Here is an 18,000-nt window from a genome sequence, read left to right on the forward strand (position 1 = left end):
CCCTGCATCCTCAGCACCCCAATACCCCATAAACCCTGCATCCTCAGCGCCCCACTCCCCCATGACCCCTGCATCCTCAGCCCCCCATAGTCCCCATAACCCCTGCATCCTTAGCACCCACTCCACCCTGACTCCCCACATCTGGGCTTTCTGATGTTCTGACATCTCAGTTGGGCAGTTCTTCGTAAAGTCAGGGGGAAGTGAAGCTGCAGTTATTTCCAAGAAATGCAGGATTTTATGAAGTCGATGGAAGTGACTCCCAGAAGCTGTAGGCAAATGGGGGCTGGCTGCCAGACCAGCTGAGCATTGAACAAAAGTGACAGTGGGGCAGGGATTGGGCCCCAACACCTGTCTTACACCAACATCTGGGGTCTGCAGAGTGGGCGAGTGCACTGTGGGCGCTTTGTCAGGAGCGCTGGGTGCCTGCAGTTGAAATTTGACAGAACACTTGGGTGTTTCTGCAAAATGACCTTCTTTCTGACCGTGCTGAGAAAGGGGGCACGAAACGAGGACGTTGAAGTGCACGTCCTCTGTTTTAACGTGAAAAAGAATCAACGCGTGACTTATTCTTGGTTGCTTCTAAGAATTGGCTTATCACCGGAGGGAAACGTTAGGGGAAAAAATAAACCTGTTTTCATGGTTTTAAGTCTTACTTTCCATAAAACCCCATTTTTACCATTGGCAATGATATTTTAGTCCATTTTCAAGGAGCTGACTTGGATTAATTGTTTGTGGTTGAAGGTGTGCTCAGATAGTCTCTGTGTGTGTGCGTGTGTGTCACTGCATGTGGGTGTGGCCCAGGACGCTCAGAGCCCCCCACAGCGCACCGCGCTGGTCCACCAGCTGGTGGTTTCGGGGGCCCCTGCACTGGGAGCGTGACGGAGCTCTCCTCTGCAGTGCACTTGCTCCTGTGGCGGCCATCATCCCCCCGCCCCCCGACATTCAGCCCGTGATCGACAAGCTGGCAGAATACGTGGCTCGCAACGGCCTCAAGTTTGAGACCAGCGTCCGTGCCAAGAACGACCAGAGGTGAGGAATGGAACGGGAGGGATGGATACGGGTGTGGGGCATTTCACTTAGCTTGGTTTTAGTCTAGCTACCTAATTCCTTTCTTTAACGTTTTTAATCCTCGTGTGTTTACATAAATACGTCTTATAATCACCTTGCTGAATTACTTAGAGTTGTGTGGTGGGTTTTTTGTTTGTTTTGTTTTTAAGAATGCTGAAGCTTACCTAAAACAGGGCTGGAGTTGCTGCTTTTCAAGAATCTGCCATTTAGGGGGTGGGGACGAGGATGAAGGAGGGCACCTGTCCTGGGGAGCACCGGGGGGTGTATGGAGGTGCTCAGTCAGTACACCGCGCACCTGAAACGAGTATCAGACTGTTTGTTGACCAAATGAAGTGAAAATAAAAACTGGAAAAATATATATGCCAGGTAGAAAAATACAAGTTTTAAAAAAAGATACGTGTTTATAAAGAAACACAAAACAAAGAACCAGGGAAAAGAGTCTGCCATTTAATCAAATAATGTTCCATGCCTCGGGTGTGAGCCAGCCAGCAAGAGGTTGCGCTTGCATGTGATTCTGTGACCACGCACGGCTGTCGGGGTAACTGGCTCGAGTGGTCGTTGGAGAGCATGTGGGACAGCGGCTGCTCGCAGTGAGCCGTCTGTAGGAGCCCCGTGTGTCCGCGTAGCTGACCCCTCCTCGTCTCTGCTCCTAGGTTCGAGTTCCTGCAGCCCTGGCACCAGTATAACGCCTACTACGAGTTCAAGAAGCAGTTCTTCCTCCAGAAGGAAGGGGGCGACAGGGCACAGGTACTGGGGGGCCGGGGAGGCCCGGAGCCTCTGTGTTGGCTGGGGCACAGGTGCAGGAATACTTGGTACTTACTCCCAGGACGCAGCAGAGGGCTCCTGGCTGTACTCTGCCTGCGAGGACCTGCACCTTTCAGAGTGGAAACCTGTGTTTGGGATCCTTGGAAGACTTTGACCCCTGTGCATACTTCACTGATGATCAGCATGTTCTGAACAGAGAATCCTGTCTCTTGAAGCCTTTGATGTTTTGGTTGGCTGTTGTTTTTAACAGCTTTTGGTGGAGGCCCTGTTCCCTGTTTCTTTTGCACTAACATACCCGTCCGTGTGTAGAATGGGAGCGTGGTGCTCATGGCCAGTGCTGCCCGTGGTGGGTCCTTTATCCTGGGGGCGGCCGGCCGCCGTGCAGCGTCCCGCCATGGGACTCGCACGCCTGCTGGATGCCGCTCCTCCTGTCCTTGTAACGCTTCTCCTGCAGCGCTCCCCCGGGTACGTGGGTGCCTGTTTGGTTCAAACCTATTTTGTAGATGATGTAGGCCTTGCTTCTTATCAGTGGCGTTCTTCAGACTTGTATCTGTAATTGCTCAGACTGATAAAAATGACTCACGTGCAGCCGACGGGCATGATCTGATATTTTGGAAGGGTTCTCAGGCATCTGTGTCCAAAGAAAAGGCGGTGTGCGTCGGCCCCCGAGACGGCATTACAGCTTTTAGAGGCGTTCTGTCCTTCCAGAGGGAGAACCTCCTTGCGCTCCCCGTCTGCTGTGTTGTGTCAGGAGGTGGCAAGTCTGTCTGTCTGTCTGTGACAAACCCTGGGTGGCTCTGATGGCGCCGTTGACCGTCACGTTCAATCTCTAGGCTGTGTCAGCACCAGAAGAGGCTCCTGCAGAATCTGCTCCCGAAAAGCCGAGTGACGGTGGGGAGGAGGGTGTGTGTGAAGACTCGGCCGACGCAGCGAGAGGCGGCCCCACGGGGAAGAAGGAGGCGTCATCCAGTAAGACTGTGGCAGACGGGAAGCTGGTCAAAGGTAGGCCGCTGCCAGTCCCGCCCTCGCAGACGTCAGGTCAGGTCGGGGGTCAGGGGGTCGTCACCTCCGGGAGGTTGCTGTCCTGAAGCTCCCCTGCCTCGCGGTCTTTCCTCATTTGGAGTGTGGGGCCATTGGGATAGGAGCTCATCTGAGGTACAGCTTTGTCTCGTGGTCTGTTCTAGCAAGTTTAACGGAAATGTTCAGCACGTGTCCCGGGTGTTTGGTTCCTCCTTGGACTCCGGCAGCCCCGCTCGCGTACGGACTCTGGCACCAGTGAGATTAGTTGTCTGTGTGTCCTGAGGCCCTCTCCCGGGCACTCCTCCACTCCTTGCACCTTGTCACCATTTATGTTCTTAGAACGACTTTCTTCTGTTCAGGCAGGCCTACACAGAAAGCGTCGATATACTAAAAAGGGCGGGGCGGGGGCTGGCACAGGTCAGTGTGGGTGAGACGTAGGAAGCTGCAGTGAGTCCCACGTGACAGGGACGAGAGGGTCTTGGTGGAGTACCAGGTACCCCACACAGGGCCGCAGTCCCAGGCAGAGGCCGCATGGCCAGAGCTGCATGCAGGTACACGCAGGAGGCGTGGTCAGAGTGGTGGCTGGGTCCTGGGGGGCGCGGCCTGCAGAGCAGCCACAGTCAGCTCGTGGGGCGCTGGGACTGTGGTCGTCACAGGTGCCAGGTCAGAGAAATGACTGCATCCAGGTGGTGACTGTGAGGACACCCAGCAGAGAGTCACCTGGAGCTGTTGGTGGGGCTGGTGCCGGACACAGAGCTGCAGAGAGTCGGGGGAGGGCGAGCTGCTGGGGCAGAGGTGCTTTGCATCGAGCTGCCTTGTTGGATAGGGTGGTGATCTGGAGTAACCAGCCTGGCGCAGATGGGTGACTGACCGGGAAAACTCAGGCGAGCCTCTCATTCCAGGAGTTACCTAAGCACACCTGCTGAATCTCTCACCCTTCCCAGCCACCTGCAGACTCTCATCGAAATGACAAAGGAACATAATAAGTGGAGAATAAAATCAGTTGTTGCTGCAGAAGTGGGGGGGGAGGTATTTACTATCTGTGTTTCAGAAGAACAGGCCAGCCCACCTGGAATTTAGTTCATAGAGAAGAGAGGGACACTTTGGGGCTCGGTGGCAGTGACCCCCAGGCCATGGCAGCCTCTGCCAACCAGAGAGCGGGTGGGTGGGAGGCCAGAGCAGCCGGGGGCAGCAGGTGGCTTGCCACGATCGTCGGGCAGTGGGGCAGCTGGGACCACACGGCCCACCCCCCTCCCGCTGCGCTCAGAGCCGTCTCACAGAGCCCGGCCCGCGCCTGTGACAGTCCGGTGTGGAGCCGCAGAGCGCCTGGGTGCCAGGGAGGCATCGTGACTGAGCGCAGCACGTGGTGCCGCTGCTCAGCGCCCATCTGCAGGGGTTGCCTAGGAACAAGCTCCAGACGGTGAAATACACTGAAAGCCTGAAAATCACCCCGGGTGCAAAGATGGGCTGCAGATTGTTTTCAGGTCTCCAAGGGAGGAGGTGGAGGTGCAGGAAAGCATCCAGAGAGAAAAGCGGGCAGGTTGTGCCCCGGGCGGAGGAAAGGCAGATTGGCACGTCAGACCCACATCTGCAGCAATAAATGCCAGGTAATTGAGGTGTGTCTGGAATTCTGAATGAAAAGTATTCTGGATGTTCCTGGGCACAAAGACACTTTCAGATGCGTCAACACTCCAAAATAATGAGTCAAAGAAATTTTTTTCTTTTTTTTTAAGATATCATTTTTAAGTAATCTTTACACCCAACAAGCGGCTTAAACTCACAACCCTGAGATCAAGAGTCGCTCGCTCCGCAGACTGAGCCGGCCAGGCACCCCCAATGGGAGTATTTCTTGTCAAAAAATTGTCAAATGCAGCAAAATCGTCAAACAAAAATTTACATAGCTTTTGTATGCTCAGTGTTGGTAAAGAAAACCTGTGACAAGCATTCGGCTCAAGAACCTAGAACGTTGGAGCACCTGGGTGGCCTAGTCAGCTAAGCGTCTGCCTCCGGCTCAGGTCATGATCTCAGGGTCCTGGGATCGAGCCCCACGTCGGGCTCCCTGCTCCGCGGGGAGCCTGCTTCTCCCGCTCTCTACTGTTCTCCCTGCTTGTGTTCCCTCTCTCGCTGTGACAAATAAAATATTAAAAAGAAGAAGAAGAAGACCCTAGAAAGCATAACACGCATCTGAGGAACGCAGGAGAGGGGGAACAGTACATGTCAGAGCTGGAACCAGCGAGGATGTAGGAAAAGGCCAGTGAAGCAGATTGTTGTGCAGGCGGATAGGATACACAGCATACGGTGGGTGAAGAAAATCAGATTTTCAGAGTGCACAGGAATAATACATATAACCCTAAATTTGAATGAATTTGAAAATAACTGAAAAAATTGGGAAAGTATAAGTTGCCACTGTCGTGTCAAGAAGAGGTAGTGTGATGGACGTGACGGACGTATAGGTGTGGAAGAACTTAGGGGACATGCACGGGTTCGGCCAAGTCCAGGCCACTGGAAGCACTGCGTTGGGTCAGGTTTGCTCCCACAGGAAAGAGGAGCCTGCGCCACCCAAGGCCCGTGGGAGTGCGGAGCGGCCCGGGGCCCGGCAGCAGGTCCCCAGCAGGCACCGGCGTGTCGTGCAGTGTGGACGGCGAAGCTTCTTCAGTGCGAAAGTAACTCAACGTCGGCAAGCCTGGCCCCCCGTTACGGAGAACAAATGAATACGACTTCAGCCTCACGTCTGACAACAATAGTTCCAGGCAGATTATATATTTAAATGAAAAAAAAAAAAAATCATAAAGCAGCACCTGCTTGGCGCATCGCCAACTCGATTTCAGCTCCAGTCGTGATCTCGGGGTCCTGGGGTCCGGCCCTGCGTCGGGCTCCGCGCTGAGGTCACAGCCTGCTTGTCCCGCCACCTCAGCTCCTGCACACATACACTCTCTCTTTAAAATAAAATCTTTTTTTTAAAAAAGAACCATGAAGGGCGCCTGGGTGGCTCAGTCGGTTAAGCGTCTGCCTTCGGCTCCGGTCATGATCCTGGAGTCCCGGGATCGAGTCCCGCATCGGGCTCCCTGCTCGGCAGGGAGTCTGCTTCTCCCTCGGACCCTCCCCCCTCTTATGTGCTCTCTTTCTCATTCTCTCTCTCTCTCAGATAAATAAATAAAATCTTTAAAAAAAAAAAAAAAAGAACCATGAAGATGGAAGAAAGTAAAGGTAATTTCTTCTTTATAATCTAAGAGTTGGAATAGACTTTCTAAAAATTGAAGCCCTAAATCCTAAGGAAAGATTAGGAGGTCTGACGGGGACAGGCCCTGAACGAAGTTCAGTGACAGACGGCTCACACGGCAGGAGGAGAAGCGGGGTTGTGCGCACTGTGGGAAGAACTCAGCGCCCGCTGAGAAAAGACAGTGCGGCAGAGGGTAGTGGGCCGAGGACACGGCAGATCACTCACAAAAGAAGACAAGTAGCTGGTCCATAAATAAATTTTTAAAGTGTATCTTCATTAACAAAATGCTGTTTTTTGCCTCCCAAATCAGTCAAGTTAAACACAGCGCTCAGCGAGGGAGAGGCTCCGGGCCGCGGGGACGCGAGCTGTCTTTGCAGGCGTGCAACGGTGCGGCCCCTAGAAGACCAGCCTCCCCGCGGACAGCTCGTGCTCCGACACCTGCGGGCTGGCCCGGCGACCCAGCCGGGTGCTCACCGCAGGCCTGTAGGCTCTTAGAAGTAAACCCTCGGCGGTGGTCGTGGGAAACTGAAATAAACTGGAGCGTCCAGAACAAGAGAGAATACTCCAGTTTTTAAAAATGATCTGTGCTGACCCAGAAACATGGCACGGCACTGCGGGAGCAGGTCCTAATGCTCCGGCGTGGCCCCGTTCACGTGTGTGCAGGCGGCTCCTCCTCACGTCTGCGCTACGGCTGGTCTTCCGTTTTGTCCGCCGGCGGCTTCAGAGTTTTCCATAGAGAACGTGGTTACTTCTGAAGGCCGACAGTAACGAGCCTGTTCCCTTATCCATGGAGTCGCATCTGCTGTGGAAAATGGAGGCCTGGGCACTGTGGGCACCTCCACACGCACTGCTGCTCGGGCCTGGCTCCCAGCCGCGTTGGCCCCACGCCCTGCAGCCCAGGGTGAGCAGGCTGTGGACACAGGATACGAAACCCGCAGAGGTGTGGAGGGTGGAGGAGAGAGGCCAGGCTGGCGTCCGTGAGCTGAGGCTGGAGGAGGCGGAAGCAGGGGAAGGGAGGCAGAGGCCGGGGAAGGGAGGCTGGCAGCGGCGGGCCACGCAGATGGAGGCCCGGCAGACGGACGCGGGGCCGGAGCCGGGGCGCATCCTTTCTGCAGGGGATCCGGGGTAGGTTCCCTCACACGAAGGCAGGTTTCCCATCCTCCGCTCTCTGGCTCAGCTCGCTGGAGAAGTGACTACCTCGGTTCCCCGTCTGTGAGCAGGGAGGCCAGCAGCACCCCTGACAAGGCTGCGCATTAGCGAGGTGAGGCCCGCGGGCTGTCACAGTGCTCCCTTCCGTTACTAAATTAGCTTTAGCGTCTGCGTCAAGTAACCGTGCTCTTTGGCCTCGTTTCACACGCGTAAATGCCAAGTGTCCTTACAAATGTTGTGTTAGCACAGAAAGTGTTCCGGAAGCTTTTATTTTAAAATATGACATTTGTTGATGGCTGGTTTTTCTGTTTGGAGGAAGAGATGGTTTAAGAATCATTAAAGTTATCTTGAGATAGAATACTGTAGCCCCAAGTCTGTGAGCAATTTTGATTAACATTTAAGTGATTTTTTTTGCCTTTTAAGTTCAGTTGAGCCTGTGTTTGTTAGAGATCATATTACTATAGGCAGTAAAGGGTTAATATTAAACTTGTTTTTCTCAGAAAATTTCAGGGTGTACAGACGCAGCATGCTGTGATGAGCACACCACTCCGCTCCCCCTGCCGCCCACCCCACAGTCCCCAACATCATAGCATTTCAACCATAGATGATGTAGCATGCCTGCAGACAATGGACTGTGTAACGCACGCACAGGACAGTGGTTACCGTGGACTCTCCTAACAGACCGTGTTTGTGACCCCTGTGTGGCCTCTGGGCGGGGTCTGTTGTACACGGGGGCGCAGGCGGTGCGACGCTGACTTTCCGCTTGACTTACCAACTGTGCTTTTCCCAGCACTGAGCATCTGGGCGTGCTCTGGCTCGAGGTGATTGTAGGCAAAAGGTGGTTATGTTTCAGAGATCTGGGGTACTTACGTACTTCCAGCTTGCGTGGCCGTGGAGCCGCAAAATGCTGATCGTGGGACCCTGAGGGGCCAGCTGGGCCACCCCTCCCCGTGTGCGGTCACCGACAGACATGCCCCTTCTGCTGGAACCTGCCGGTTTTCTTACGGAAAATGAGCACATCCAAAAGCAGCATACCTACCCGGAACGCCCTTCCTGCGTTCTCAGAGTTTGCTGGTGTGCACTGCACTTTAAAATTTCCCTTTGCTGTGGTTTACTTGGATGTCTTTCATTAAATGATAATTCATGGTTTTTAAAAGGGAAGTACCTTAGTACAGTCGATTAGGTGTCGTTAAGAACCACCTTTACCCTAGTGTCCAAGAGAGCAGCGGACTCTTGAGTGCGTGCTGAGTGGATGGGGGGGTACGGGGGAAGAAGATTATTTCCTTTTGGGCCTTTGTATTTCTCTTAAGTTAAAATTCTCAAATATTCTTGGGGAGAACACGGAACCACCTAAGATTTTGTGACAGCAGTGGTCTGACATGATGCCTCGCATGAAGTAGGTGCCTGTTACGATGTTTGCTGAGTGAGGGACTGGGCCCAGTAACCTTCGCTTTGTAAGAAGAGGCTACTTTATAGGGTTGGGATTTTTTAGAAGTATTTTTTTATAGTGGAGTCGCATCATATGCCTGTTTGACCTTTGCAAATTCAGCCATATGCTGAGCCCAGAAAAAGAAGGAAAACCCCAAGGAGAATTGACCCTTTACAAACGCAGCAACCCTGACTCACCCTTAGCGCCTGCGTCCCTGGTGAGGCGTGCATGGGGTCCCCCCCGTGAGCCAGCCCAGCCTCCCTGCGTGCAGCGTGCGTTTCAGCAGCCCCCTCTGACAACACAGGCGCAGGCCGCTGCCCCTAGGATCTCCCTCTGCGTAAGATGTGGCTCCACTCGGGACGCTGCCCCGCCAGCCGATGCTCATGTGGATGGTGGGGCCCGTGAGGGTTTCTGCTCTGTGCTTCCAGGTACCTAAAAATGTATCACCATTTTCACTTTTCTCAATAGCTTCATTTGCTCCAATAAGCTTTGCAATCAAGGCCAAAGAAAATGATCTACTTCCCCTGGAAAAAAATCGTGTTAAGCTAGATGATGACAGTGATGATGATGAAGAAGGCAAAGAAGGCCAAGAAAGTTCTAGTAGTGCTACAAACACTAACCCGGCAGTTACCCCACCCTGTGTAGTTGTTGAGGAGAAGCGGCCTCAACTTACCCAGGAGGAGCTAGAAGCGAAGCAAGGTTTGTCATTATGTTTTCAACTTCTTGAGAGAAAAAGTATGTAAACACAAGGTTAACCTACTAAGCCCGCAGTGTAGACTGCCCACTGGGACCTGCAGTCTTTGGACACCAGAACCAAGGGGCTTCGGTGCGGGTGTCGAGCATGCGGGCACTGCTCTTCACTAAGCATCAGATGCAGGAACCCCGGCAGCTTGTTTGTTTCTAGAGTCTGCCCACAGTGCTTTCATGGGGGGCGGGGGGCCTTTGCGCTCTGACCACCGCCTTGGGGCGAATGCTCAGCCTGTGTTCCCGGCTCGGGTCCTGTACCAAACAAGGAGATGCCCTTCTGTGAGGCGGTCTGCCTGCAGAGCCTTCAGACGCTTCAAGGTGACGCAGGCCCAAGTTGGGTCCTGGCCAGGCCGCCGGCTGCCCCCAACACCACCAGCACCCCCCCAGTCTCCCACCCCTCCTCCAGAACACACTGTGTTCTGCACTAAAGTAGTTGCATTAGCAGCTTCTGTGTGTTCTCCCTGGGTTTGTATGCTGCTTTTCTGTATATGCACGCACGGATGAAGCAACATTTGTAGAAGGATGGGTTACTCAGACCTGGCCTCGTGCATAGTTGCTCTCAGCAGGCTCGGCTCCGCACGTGAGTCTGAATCCGCACCGACTGCCGTAACTGAGCAATGCGTCGGATCGTTTGGAGTAAACCTTGTAATGCAGCATCCCTTGCCGGGGATGAGTGCCATTCTCAGGTTTCCATGATTCCAGCTCTCCCTGCTGTGGAATCCCATCAACCTTCTGACTTTGATTCTGAAGGTGAAATATTAGAAATACTAATAATACGCATTTTGAACTAATTCTCTCAAAATTTAATTTGCCTGATTTGTTTATCCTGAAATTTGGGTCACATTAATCTTTTAGAACAACTGCACTGTATTTCGTGGCCCCTTTTCTGCCTGTGAAAATTAAGATAGCAAGGTGTTTATAAAACACCACGTGTTCTAAACATCGCTGTCTTCTGTTTATTCCTTAAGCAAAGCAAAAGCTGGAGGACCGACTTGCAGCTGCTGCCAGAGAGAAGCTGGCCCAGGCGTCTAAGGAATCGAAGGAGAAACAGCTTCAAGCAGAACGTAAAAGGAAAGCAGCTTTATTTTTGCAAACCTTAAAAAATCCTCTGCCAGAAGCAGAAGTCGGAAAAGTTGAGGAAAATCCTTTCAGCGTGGAGGTAAGTTAAAGTCCACATCCGCATTCCGTGTAGAAGCGGGTGAGTGTGGGTCTCCTGCCCCAAGGGGGCCCGGGAGAGTGTGGTCAAAACCATCAAAGCACCCGAGGCAGGTGCCGGGTGCGGTCTCAGAGACTCGGACCTTTAACCCCGGGCCGGGAACCTCTGCTCCCAAGAGCGCATGAGGCCACTGGGGGCTTTCCTGGGAGGGACGTGCATCCACCTGGGGACACACTTGGCCAGAGCACTGACGGCTTGGGTCCATGTCAACACCAGTACTTGAATTCCGTGACCAGCCCTCTGCACGTTTGCTCTCCTGCCCCGGGCTCGGGACAGGGCTTCTCCACTGTCCCCAGCCTGTCTTGTAGTGGCCTTCCCCAGTGACGGAGAAGGCGCCCTGTGCTCTTGATCACGTGGACGTCTCTGAGAGTCTAGGGCTGTGACTCGAAACGGGTTTTGGCTGCACGTACCTGCTGGGTGTCTGTCTTTCCCGAGGAAAACCTCACCCTGAGTTCCGGGCTCCCGCCTCCTGCTGCCGGCCAAGCCCACCGTCTCCCGTCAGGAGCCGGTCTGGGGCTCGGTCAGGGAGAAGCAGAGGCCGACATGCCTCCCCTGGGATGGTTGCGGCTCAGAGTGGGCTGTGTGCGTGGCCTGCATTGTTCTGAGGCCATGTGCACGCGGAGTGGACGGTGTAGCTCGTGGACATCTGCATACGGAGCTGTTTTAGCCGGTGACGTTACGTGGTCATATCTGTATTTCCTGACAGCGTCGTGTTTGAGTGGAAACTTGGTCACGGCCGGAATTATTCATCGTTGATTCGCAGTTTCCCCCAGTCTGCTGTGTTGCCTCCTCACAGCTACCAGAATCCTCTCCCTGTAAATACAAGATAGGCTTCAACTTGGGCTTTTTTCCTGTTTATCCACGGGTGGCGTCTCCCACCTTTCTTGTTTTCAAGCACGTGTTCTGAATCTGTCATACGTACGTAGAAATGAGTGTTGGTGCTTCTTGTTTAAATCACTGAGTCAATCTTCTTGCATATCTAGTGGAGAGATTGTAATTCTTAAGCTATTTCAACAAAAACATAATGGTAGTAGCAGATGGTAATAATGTCTAATTGTTTTGAAACAAAAATTCTTTAATTACATTGGCAATTGTCATAAATGAGATTCAACTGGAAAGTATTTTAGCCTAAAGCAGCTTCTGGAGACAGGTTAGCCTGCCTTCGTGGGCCGTGCTGTGCACACTCCACTCACAGGTGCTGACACGCCCGTCCCCCTGCCCCGCCCACCCGGGTGTGGAGCTCCGGCATGTATGGGGGCTCGGGAGCTGCTGGGGTGTGGCCCCCCAGGCCTGTGTGAGCCGCCTGTGCAGGGCAGCGTAGGGACACCCCTCAGAAGGCCTGGCTCAAAACCTGGCAGGATCTTGTGACAGCTCATCTGCTTTGACTTTGATTAACAGCGGTGCATGCGCATGACGCAGACCGTCCACGTGCAGGGGAGAGGCGCGGGTGAGGAGGAAGCAGGCCTCCCTACTCGTGTGTTCCTGTTTCACAATTCCTATGGAGTTCTTATTTATTTCAGTTTTTATCGTGTGAAATAAACATATATACAACTTGTCACCTTAACCCTTTCTGAGCACACCGTTCAGCAGCACTGAGCACTGAGCATCGCGTGCCGCCGTCATCACCCTCCACCCCCAGGGCCTTGTCATCTTCCTGAGTGAGACTCTGCCCCATGAACCACTGGCCGGGGGTCCCCTGGCGCCCACGCCGTCCGTGGCCGTCGGCCTGGCTGCTCTCGGGGCCTCGTGGAGGTGGAGTATTGGTTCTTCCGGGACCAGCCTGTGTCACCTGTCACAATGTCGTTTTTTAAGCTGAATCATACCCCATGGTATGTGAATACTGCGTTTTATTTCTTGTATATTCTCAAGGGAAAACAACCTATTTCCATGTGTAGATTGAAATATCACGCTCCTAGGCCCACGCCCGGTGCGTTACTATGGCATGTCGGGCTTTTCGCCTCCGGAAGAGCTCTTTCCTGTGCCCGTCAACGCTCGTGCTTGGGGAGTACTTATTGGACGAGGGACTGCTACCAGCCCTAAGGCTGACCCAGTCTACGGCAGACGTGCAGGCCGCCCCCGGGTCTTAGCGCTATAACCCTGCTCCTGGGTCTCGTGCGCTCACTTCAGTGTGTGGAGCCATGGGGTGAATCCCTGACTGTAGAAATGCTTTTTAAATTTCAGGCACTGCTAAGTGAGCCCCTAACACGATTGTGGCCATTTTTGTCTCTCTCTGGGGGTATGAAAATACCCCTGCCGGCGCCGGCTGCCACCAGCCCCTGACTCGTCAGTCTGACAGGTGGAAAGATGACATCTCTTTGCTTAGCTTATGGGTTTTAAGTGTCCTGATACAGAGTGACTTTTTATGGGCTGCATGGCGTCCTGTTCCCCCCTCATGTCTTCCTGGCTGCCGACCTTTTTTGTGATGGCTCTTTGTGACCAGTTTCGCCGATGGTTTTCCTCTTTGTCCACCATGGCCTGCCCGACTTGGAATTACTTCGGTTTGACGAGCATAGAGCTGGACATGGTGCAAGTCACCAAATCCCTCACCTTTCCACTCACTGCAAAGGCCACCTGCAGTACACAGCACGTTCCACGTGCACCTCGCCCCCTCTGTCCGCCCCACCGACCTGCGTGTGAGGAGAGGGGTCTTCTGTAATTGGGTACAACCTCACGTCACATCGTGGGGCGTGTTTGTCGACGTGGACAGGTACGGACAGTACGTTGTTGAGCAGTCTGTAAGATACAGAAAAGCGTGTCCATAAGTAGTACTCAGAAATCCGCGTACACGTCTCATTTTGGGGTATGTTCTTGATTCAAAACGAAGAGAAAGCAGTGGTCTTAAAGTTGAGCCCGTTTGCGTTATCACGTGATCGTTTGCACGGTAACAGCACATTTCAGAACCGCCTGTAGAGAGCAGCAGTTCAGGTTAGTGACCCTGCCAAGTTTCTGGGCCCAGCAAGAGTTTGCAAGGAGATGAGAACAAAAATCAGCCTGTGTTTGTTGAGCCTCTGTTGTATTCAAGGCACCAAGACACTTTGGAAGATGAACAAGAAGCCTTTTTCTTACCCAGTTACCACACAGTTGCATGTGACCACAAGGACTGTCCTGCAGCATGCAGGGCAGCCGAGAAGATGAGCACGTGGATGATGCCTGGGCCTCCGGGAGGCAGGCTTCAGGAACCTTGGTCATGCTGGGACATGACCACATAGGGAGGGCCCTCCAGCGCGAAAGACCCCCACACGGTGGAGGTGGGCGCCACCCCAGCGATGAGCACAGCCCCCGAGGGTCTGCAGGAGAAGGCACGGTTGGGGTGGCAGTGCCGCAGCTGCCTGCTGGAATCAGAGGGCACGCTGACGAGGAGGGGCAGCTCCACGGGAACACAGTGGCCACTGTGTCGGGTGGGAGGGCGTGAGGACATAGATGACCGGGTGAGGCAGTGGCACCCACGCAGTAGGACATGCAGAGAAAAGCTTGGGCGCTCAGCTCCAGAGGTGCCGTGCGGGACCTGGACCGACAGGCAGTAAGCAGAGATTCCAACGTGCGGGTTGTTGTTTTTTTTTTTTTAAGATTTTATTCACTTACTTGAAAGAGAGAGAAACAGTGAGAGAGGGAACACAAGCAGGGGGAGCGGGAGAGGGAGAAGCAGGCTCCCCGCAGAGCAGGGAGCCCGACATGGGGCTCAATCCCAGGACCCTGGGATCATGACCTGAGCTGAAGGCAGACGCTTAACACTGAGCCACCCAGGTGTCCCTGAACATGCAGTTTCACAGGATGTGTTTCAGAGTCTGAAATGTCAAACTCATAGTAAAATCTTGAGATTTATGCATAATTATCCCATTTTTATAGTTGATGTAGTGTTATTTCACAAATGAGATTGTTTTAAAGTACATGTTCATCTGCTTCTGAGCAATTTATTTTCCCACAGCAGGACGTAATAGTTGTTAATTTTGTGCTAATTTGTTGACAGATACTTCCTTGTGATCGAAGGACTGACTAGTGTCATTTCCCAGTGTCCCTAAACTGGGGGCAGTAAGTTTTTAAATACTGTCATAATTTTCCCAAAGTTCCTCCTTGAATTCTCCCCAACGCCACTCAGACCAGCCCGTGTCCCCTCCTCCCCCCATGGTGGTTTGTGCTTTGATCATTTTTGCTGGAATATTAGTATTCCAGCCCAGAAGGGCAGTTCTGCTAGTTTGGTGCTGGTCAGTGTGCACACCCATGGCCATGCCTCCCTCAGGCGTTTCCATCAGCCTCTTGTTGATCGCGGGCGCAGAGGGCTCTGCCAGGCGCCTTCAGAAACCAGAGTGGGGAGGTGGGGAGCCGCAGGCAAGATTTGTCTTCCAGGTAACTTGTACGTGCCATTAAAGTTAGCGAGGCAGTGGAGACTCTGGTTAAGCCAGAAATAGCATTTATGGGCAAAGGTGTTTTCAGGGTATGCACTGTTCAATATGGTAGCCACTAGCCACCCATGGTCGTTTAAATTTAACTTAAGAAAGATTAAATCGGGGTGCCTGGGTGGCCTAGCCGGTGAAGCGTCTGCCTTCAGCTCAGGTCATGATCTCGGCCCTGTGTCGGGCTCCCTGCTCAGCGGGGGGTCTGCTGCTCCCTCTGCTCCTGCCCCTCCCCCTGCTCGTGCTCGCTCTCTCTCTCTAATAAATAATAAAACTTTTTTTAAAAATTAAAGAAAATTCGGGCGACTGGGTGGCTCGGTCGTTAAGCGACTGCCTTCAGCTCAGGTCATGATCCCAGGGTCCTGGGATCGAGCCCCGCATCGGGCTCCCTGCTCGGCGGGAAGCCTGCTTCTCCCTCTCCCGCTCCCCCTGCTTGTGTTCCCGCTCTCGCTGTGTCTCTCTCTGTCAAATAAATAAATAAAATCTTTAAAAAAAAAAAAAGAAAGAAAGAAAATTCAAAATTCAGGTCCTTAGTCATAGTGGCCACATTTCAGGTGTCCTGGAGCCACACGTGGCCAATAGCTAACTGCCGTGGACGGGCAGCAGGAACAGAACACTCCCATCGTTGCAGCAAAGTACAGAGTCAATAGCTAGTTGGGTACTGAGTTTATTTTCTAATGGTTTGAAAGTCCAGCTTGCTGTACCAGTCAGGCTTTGCACGGGTCAGAAACCGACCCCACTGCCCGCACGTGGCTTAAGCAAAACCAATAGAGAGTGGGGCTCCTTTTCTGCGCTATGAGGGTGGTGCAGCCCACTCGGGGCTCGGAAGGTGTCTCAAGGATCCATCTCCAGGCACCGCGTCCCCTGGCCGGCTGCATCCTCAGCCCCTGACTCACCTCATCGCCCACTCAGACCTAAATCCTGGACAGCTTGACTAGGCTCGTGTGCTTCTCCCTCGGCACGACGACCAGGGAGGTGGACTGTTCTGGTCTGTCTCCTGCTCAGGTAGAGTGAGCTGCCTCTGGAATTCATGGATTGAGGGGCGGAACGGGCCGTTGCCCTCACAGGCAGGATTTGCACGAGTAGGGGGCAGGTGTCCACCGCACTCATCCAGACGTCTTGCTTACATTTGCCTGAAACAGTTTTATGGCCACGTCATTATTGTGCGGCCACGAGAAACTTCCCTCGGTGTTCCTTGAATTTCCCCATCCTGTCTCTCTGTGTAGCAGGAATCCCTCCAGGGTAGTTGGAGAGGCCAGTGATGCACACCTATCCCTTAGCGAGTGAGGGAGCACCCCTGCGAGGCCTTGGGGCACCCTGCCCTTGTGTTTGTGTGGTCAGAGCCCCGGGCCTGCGCCTGGAACTCCCGAAGCACATCTTCCCCTCCGCCGTCCTGCCCGTGCAGAACAGGCATGGCCTGGAAATCTCCAGGTGGTGCGTCTTTGAGCTTGGTGCCGACACTTGCTCACAGGGGGAGGCATAGCCTGCATGAGGGTCATGACCGAGCCTGCCCTTCCCCTGCCCTGGCATGGTGACTGGGCTGTGGGAGGGTCCGGATGTCTCTGCCTTCCCGCGTGCACGGAGCTGCTCAGCTTCAGACATGACAGCTTCAGACGTGACGGGGGCGGCGCCCTGGGACTAGCCGTTGGGCCACAGTGACTGAGCTGGTGGTATTTGTTACCCTTTATTGTTTTGTTCTCAAGTCTAATTGCTGGATTTTTAAATATTCTCTTGCTACTCATAAGCTGAGGTCATCACAATGAATCATCTTAAGTCAGTCGGGGAAAGGTCCCTACAGTTGCTGATTTTCACTTTAATTCTGAATGATAATCATTTTATTAGAATAAATAAGTGACTCGATTACAAGTTCTATTTTGAAAATGTTGGTTTGATTACCTGTTTCTTCAAGTGGAGCCAGGGTGAGGTGTCGCTAACAACAGGCAGTAGTTGGAATAAAGGCAGAGAGACAGTACGAGATTCAGAGATGGAGTCCCCAGGTTGGCAGTAAAAGGGTAAATAGAAGCGCAGCCTGTGAGCCACCGCATGCCCTCCGTGTCTCAGGCTGGCGTGCAGCCTTTCCCGGTGCCCGATGGCCCGGGTGCCGTGTGCGCCCCCTCGGAGTGCCTCGGGGTGTCACTGGTGAGTGCCGCGGGTCTGTCCCATGCGGAGGGACAGAGGGAGAGTCTGAGAGGGACGGCAGCCCTGGGATTCTCTGCACTCAACCCGGAGCAGACCGCTGGGCAGGGTGGAGGGTCCATCTGGGTTTCCCGGGGAGTCTCGGGCCTGGGCTCAGGAAGGACCTGGGGCGGCTCGGCTGTCCTCCCTCCACCGGTGGCTCCGACGCTCACTCGGCTTCCACGTGGGCCCCGGGCCCCGTCAGGGGGGTCGCGTGCTGGCTTCCTTCCCAGCTTCCGTCTCACCTTTCTTGCAATGTGTGTCCCTAATTTCTTGGGAGTTTCCCCAAGCTGATTTTCCTGCTGCACAGCGTGGAGTTCTCCCTCAGTCGCCACACCGGGGCTGTGCCCGCGGCATGAGGCGGGGCTGGGCGGCCTCCCCTTCTCCGGCCTCTAGCGCCTCGGAGCCTCCTGCGCTCGGTCAGAGTGCCGTGTACGGTGTGTGCGCACGGACAAGTCTTGACCAGTGCCAGAGCTGAAGTGGCTGTTCTCAGACATCGCGGGCGGGTTCTTGTCTGGGGTTGAGATGGGCGCCCTGAGCCAGTTTAGGCCGACCCTTAGAGATGAGCTCGCAGCGCTGCCGCCGTGGAGGCTGGGGAGGGAGGACGAGGTCTCTGCCCTCCTCCTGCCGGCTCCCGTACTGAGTTACTGCGGGGGGAGAAACCGCTTGGGACACGGCGCTCTGGGAGCAGGGCGTGGTGTTCTTGAGCATCTCAGCCCTGCTGTCTTGCACACATGCCCCCTTGGGCCTCTGCTCACGGGAGAGCAGGTGGGAGAGAGTGCCGTGAATGTCAACGGCAGGGGGCAGGGACACGGCCGAG

At 54.0% G+C, this 18,000-nt stretch overlaps 1 protein-coding gene across 1 annotated transcript in view; it reads left to right on the forward strand.

The window, feature by feature from the left end:
* LOC110587135 (splicing factor SWAP) overlaps positions 1-18,000 on the forward strand; it is a 53,543-nt gene that overhangs the window by 16,209 nt on the left and 19,334 nt on the right. Inside the window, exons 4-8 of the mRNA XM_044921042.1 lie at positions 898-1,029; positions 1,722-1,815; positions 2,667-2,835; positions 9,120-9,350; positions 10,367-10,557. Coding sequence (XP_044776977.1) covers positions 898-1,029; positions 1,722-1,815; positions 2,667-2,835; positions 9,120-9,350; positions 10,367-10,557 — 817 coding nt within the window. The remainder of the gene's footprint in view (positions 1-897; positions 1,030-1,721; positions 1,816-2,666; positions 2,836-9,119; positions 9,351-10,366; positions 10,558-18,000) is intronic.

This window comes from Neomonachus schauinslandi, chromosome 14, assembly GCF_002201575.2.
Source record: "Neomonachus schauinslandi chromosome 14, ASM220157v2, whole genome shotgun sequence".
Taxonomy (NCBI): domain Eukaryota; kingdom Metazoa; phylum Chordata; class Mammalia; order Carnivora; family Phocidae; genus Neomonachus; species Neomonachus schauinslandi.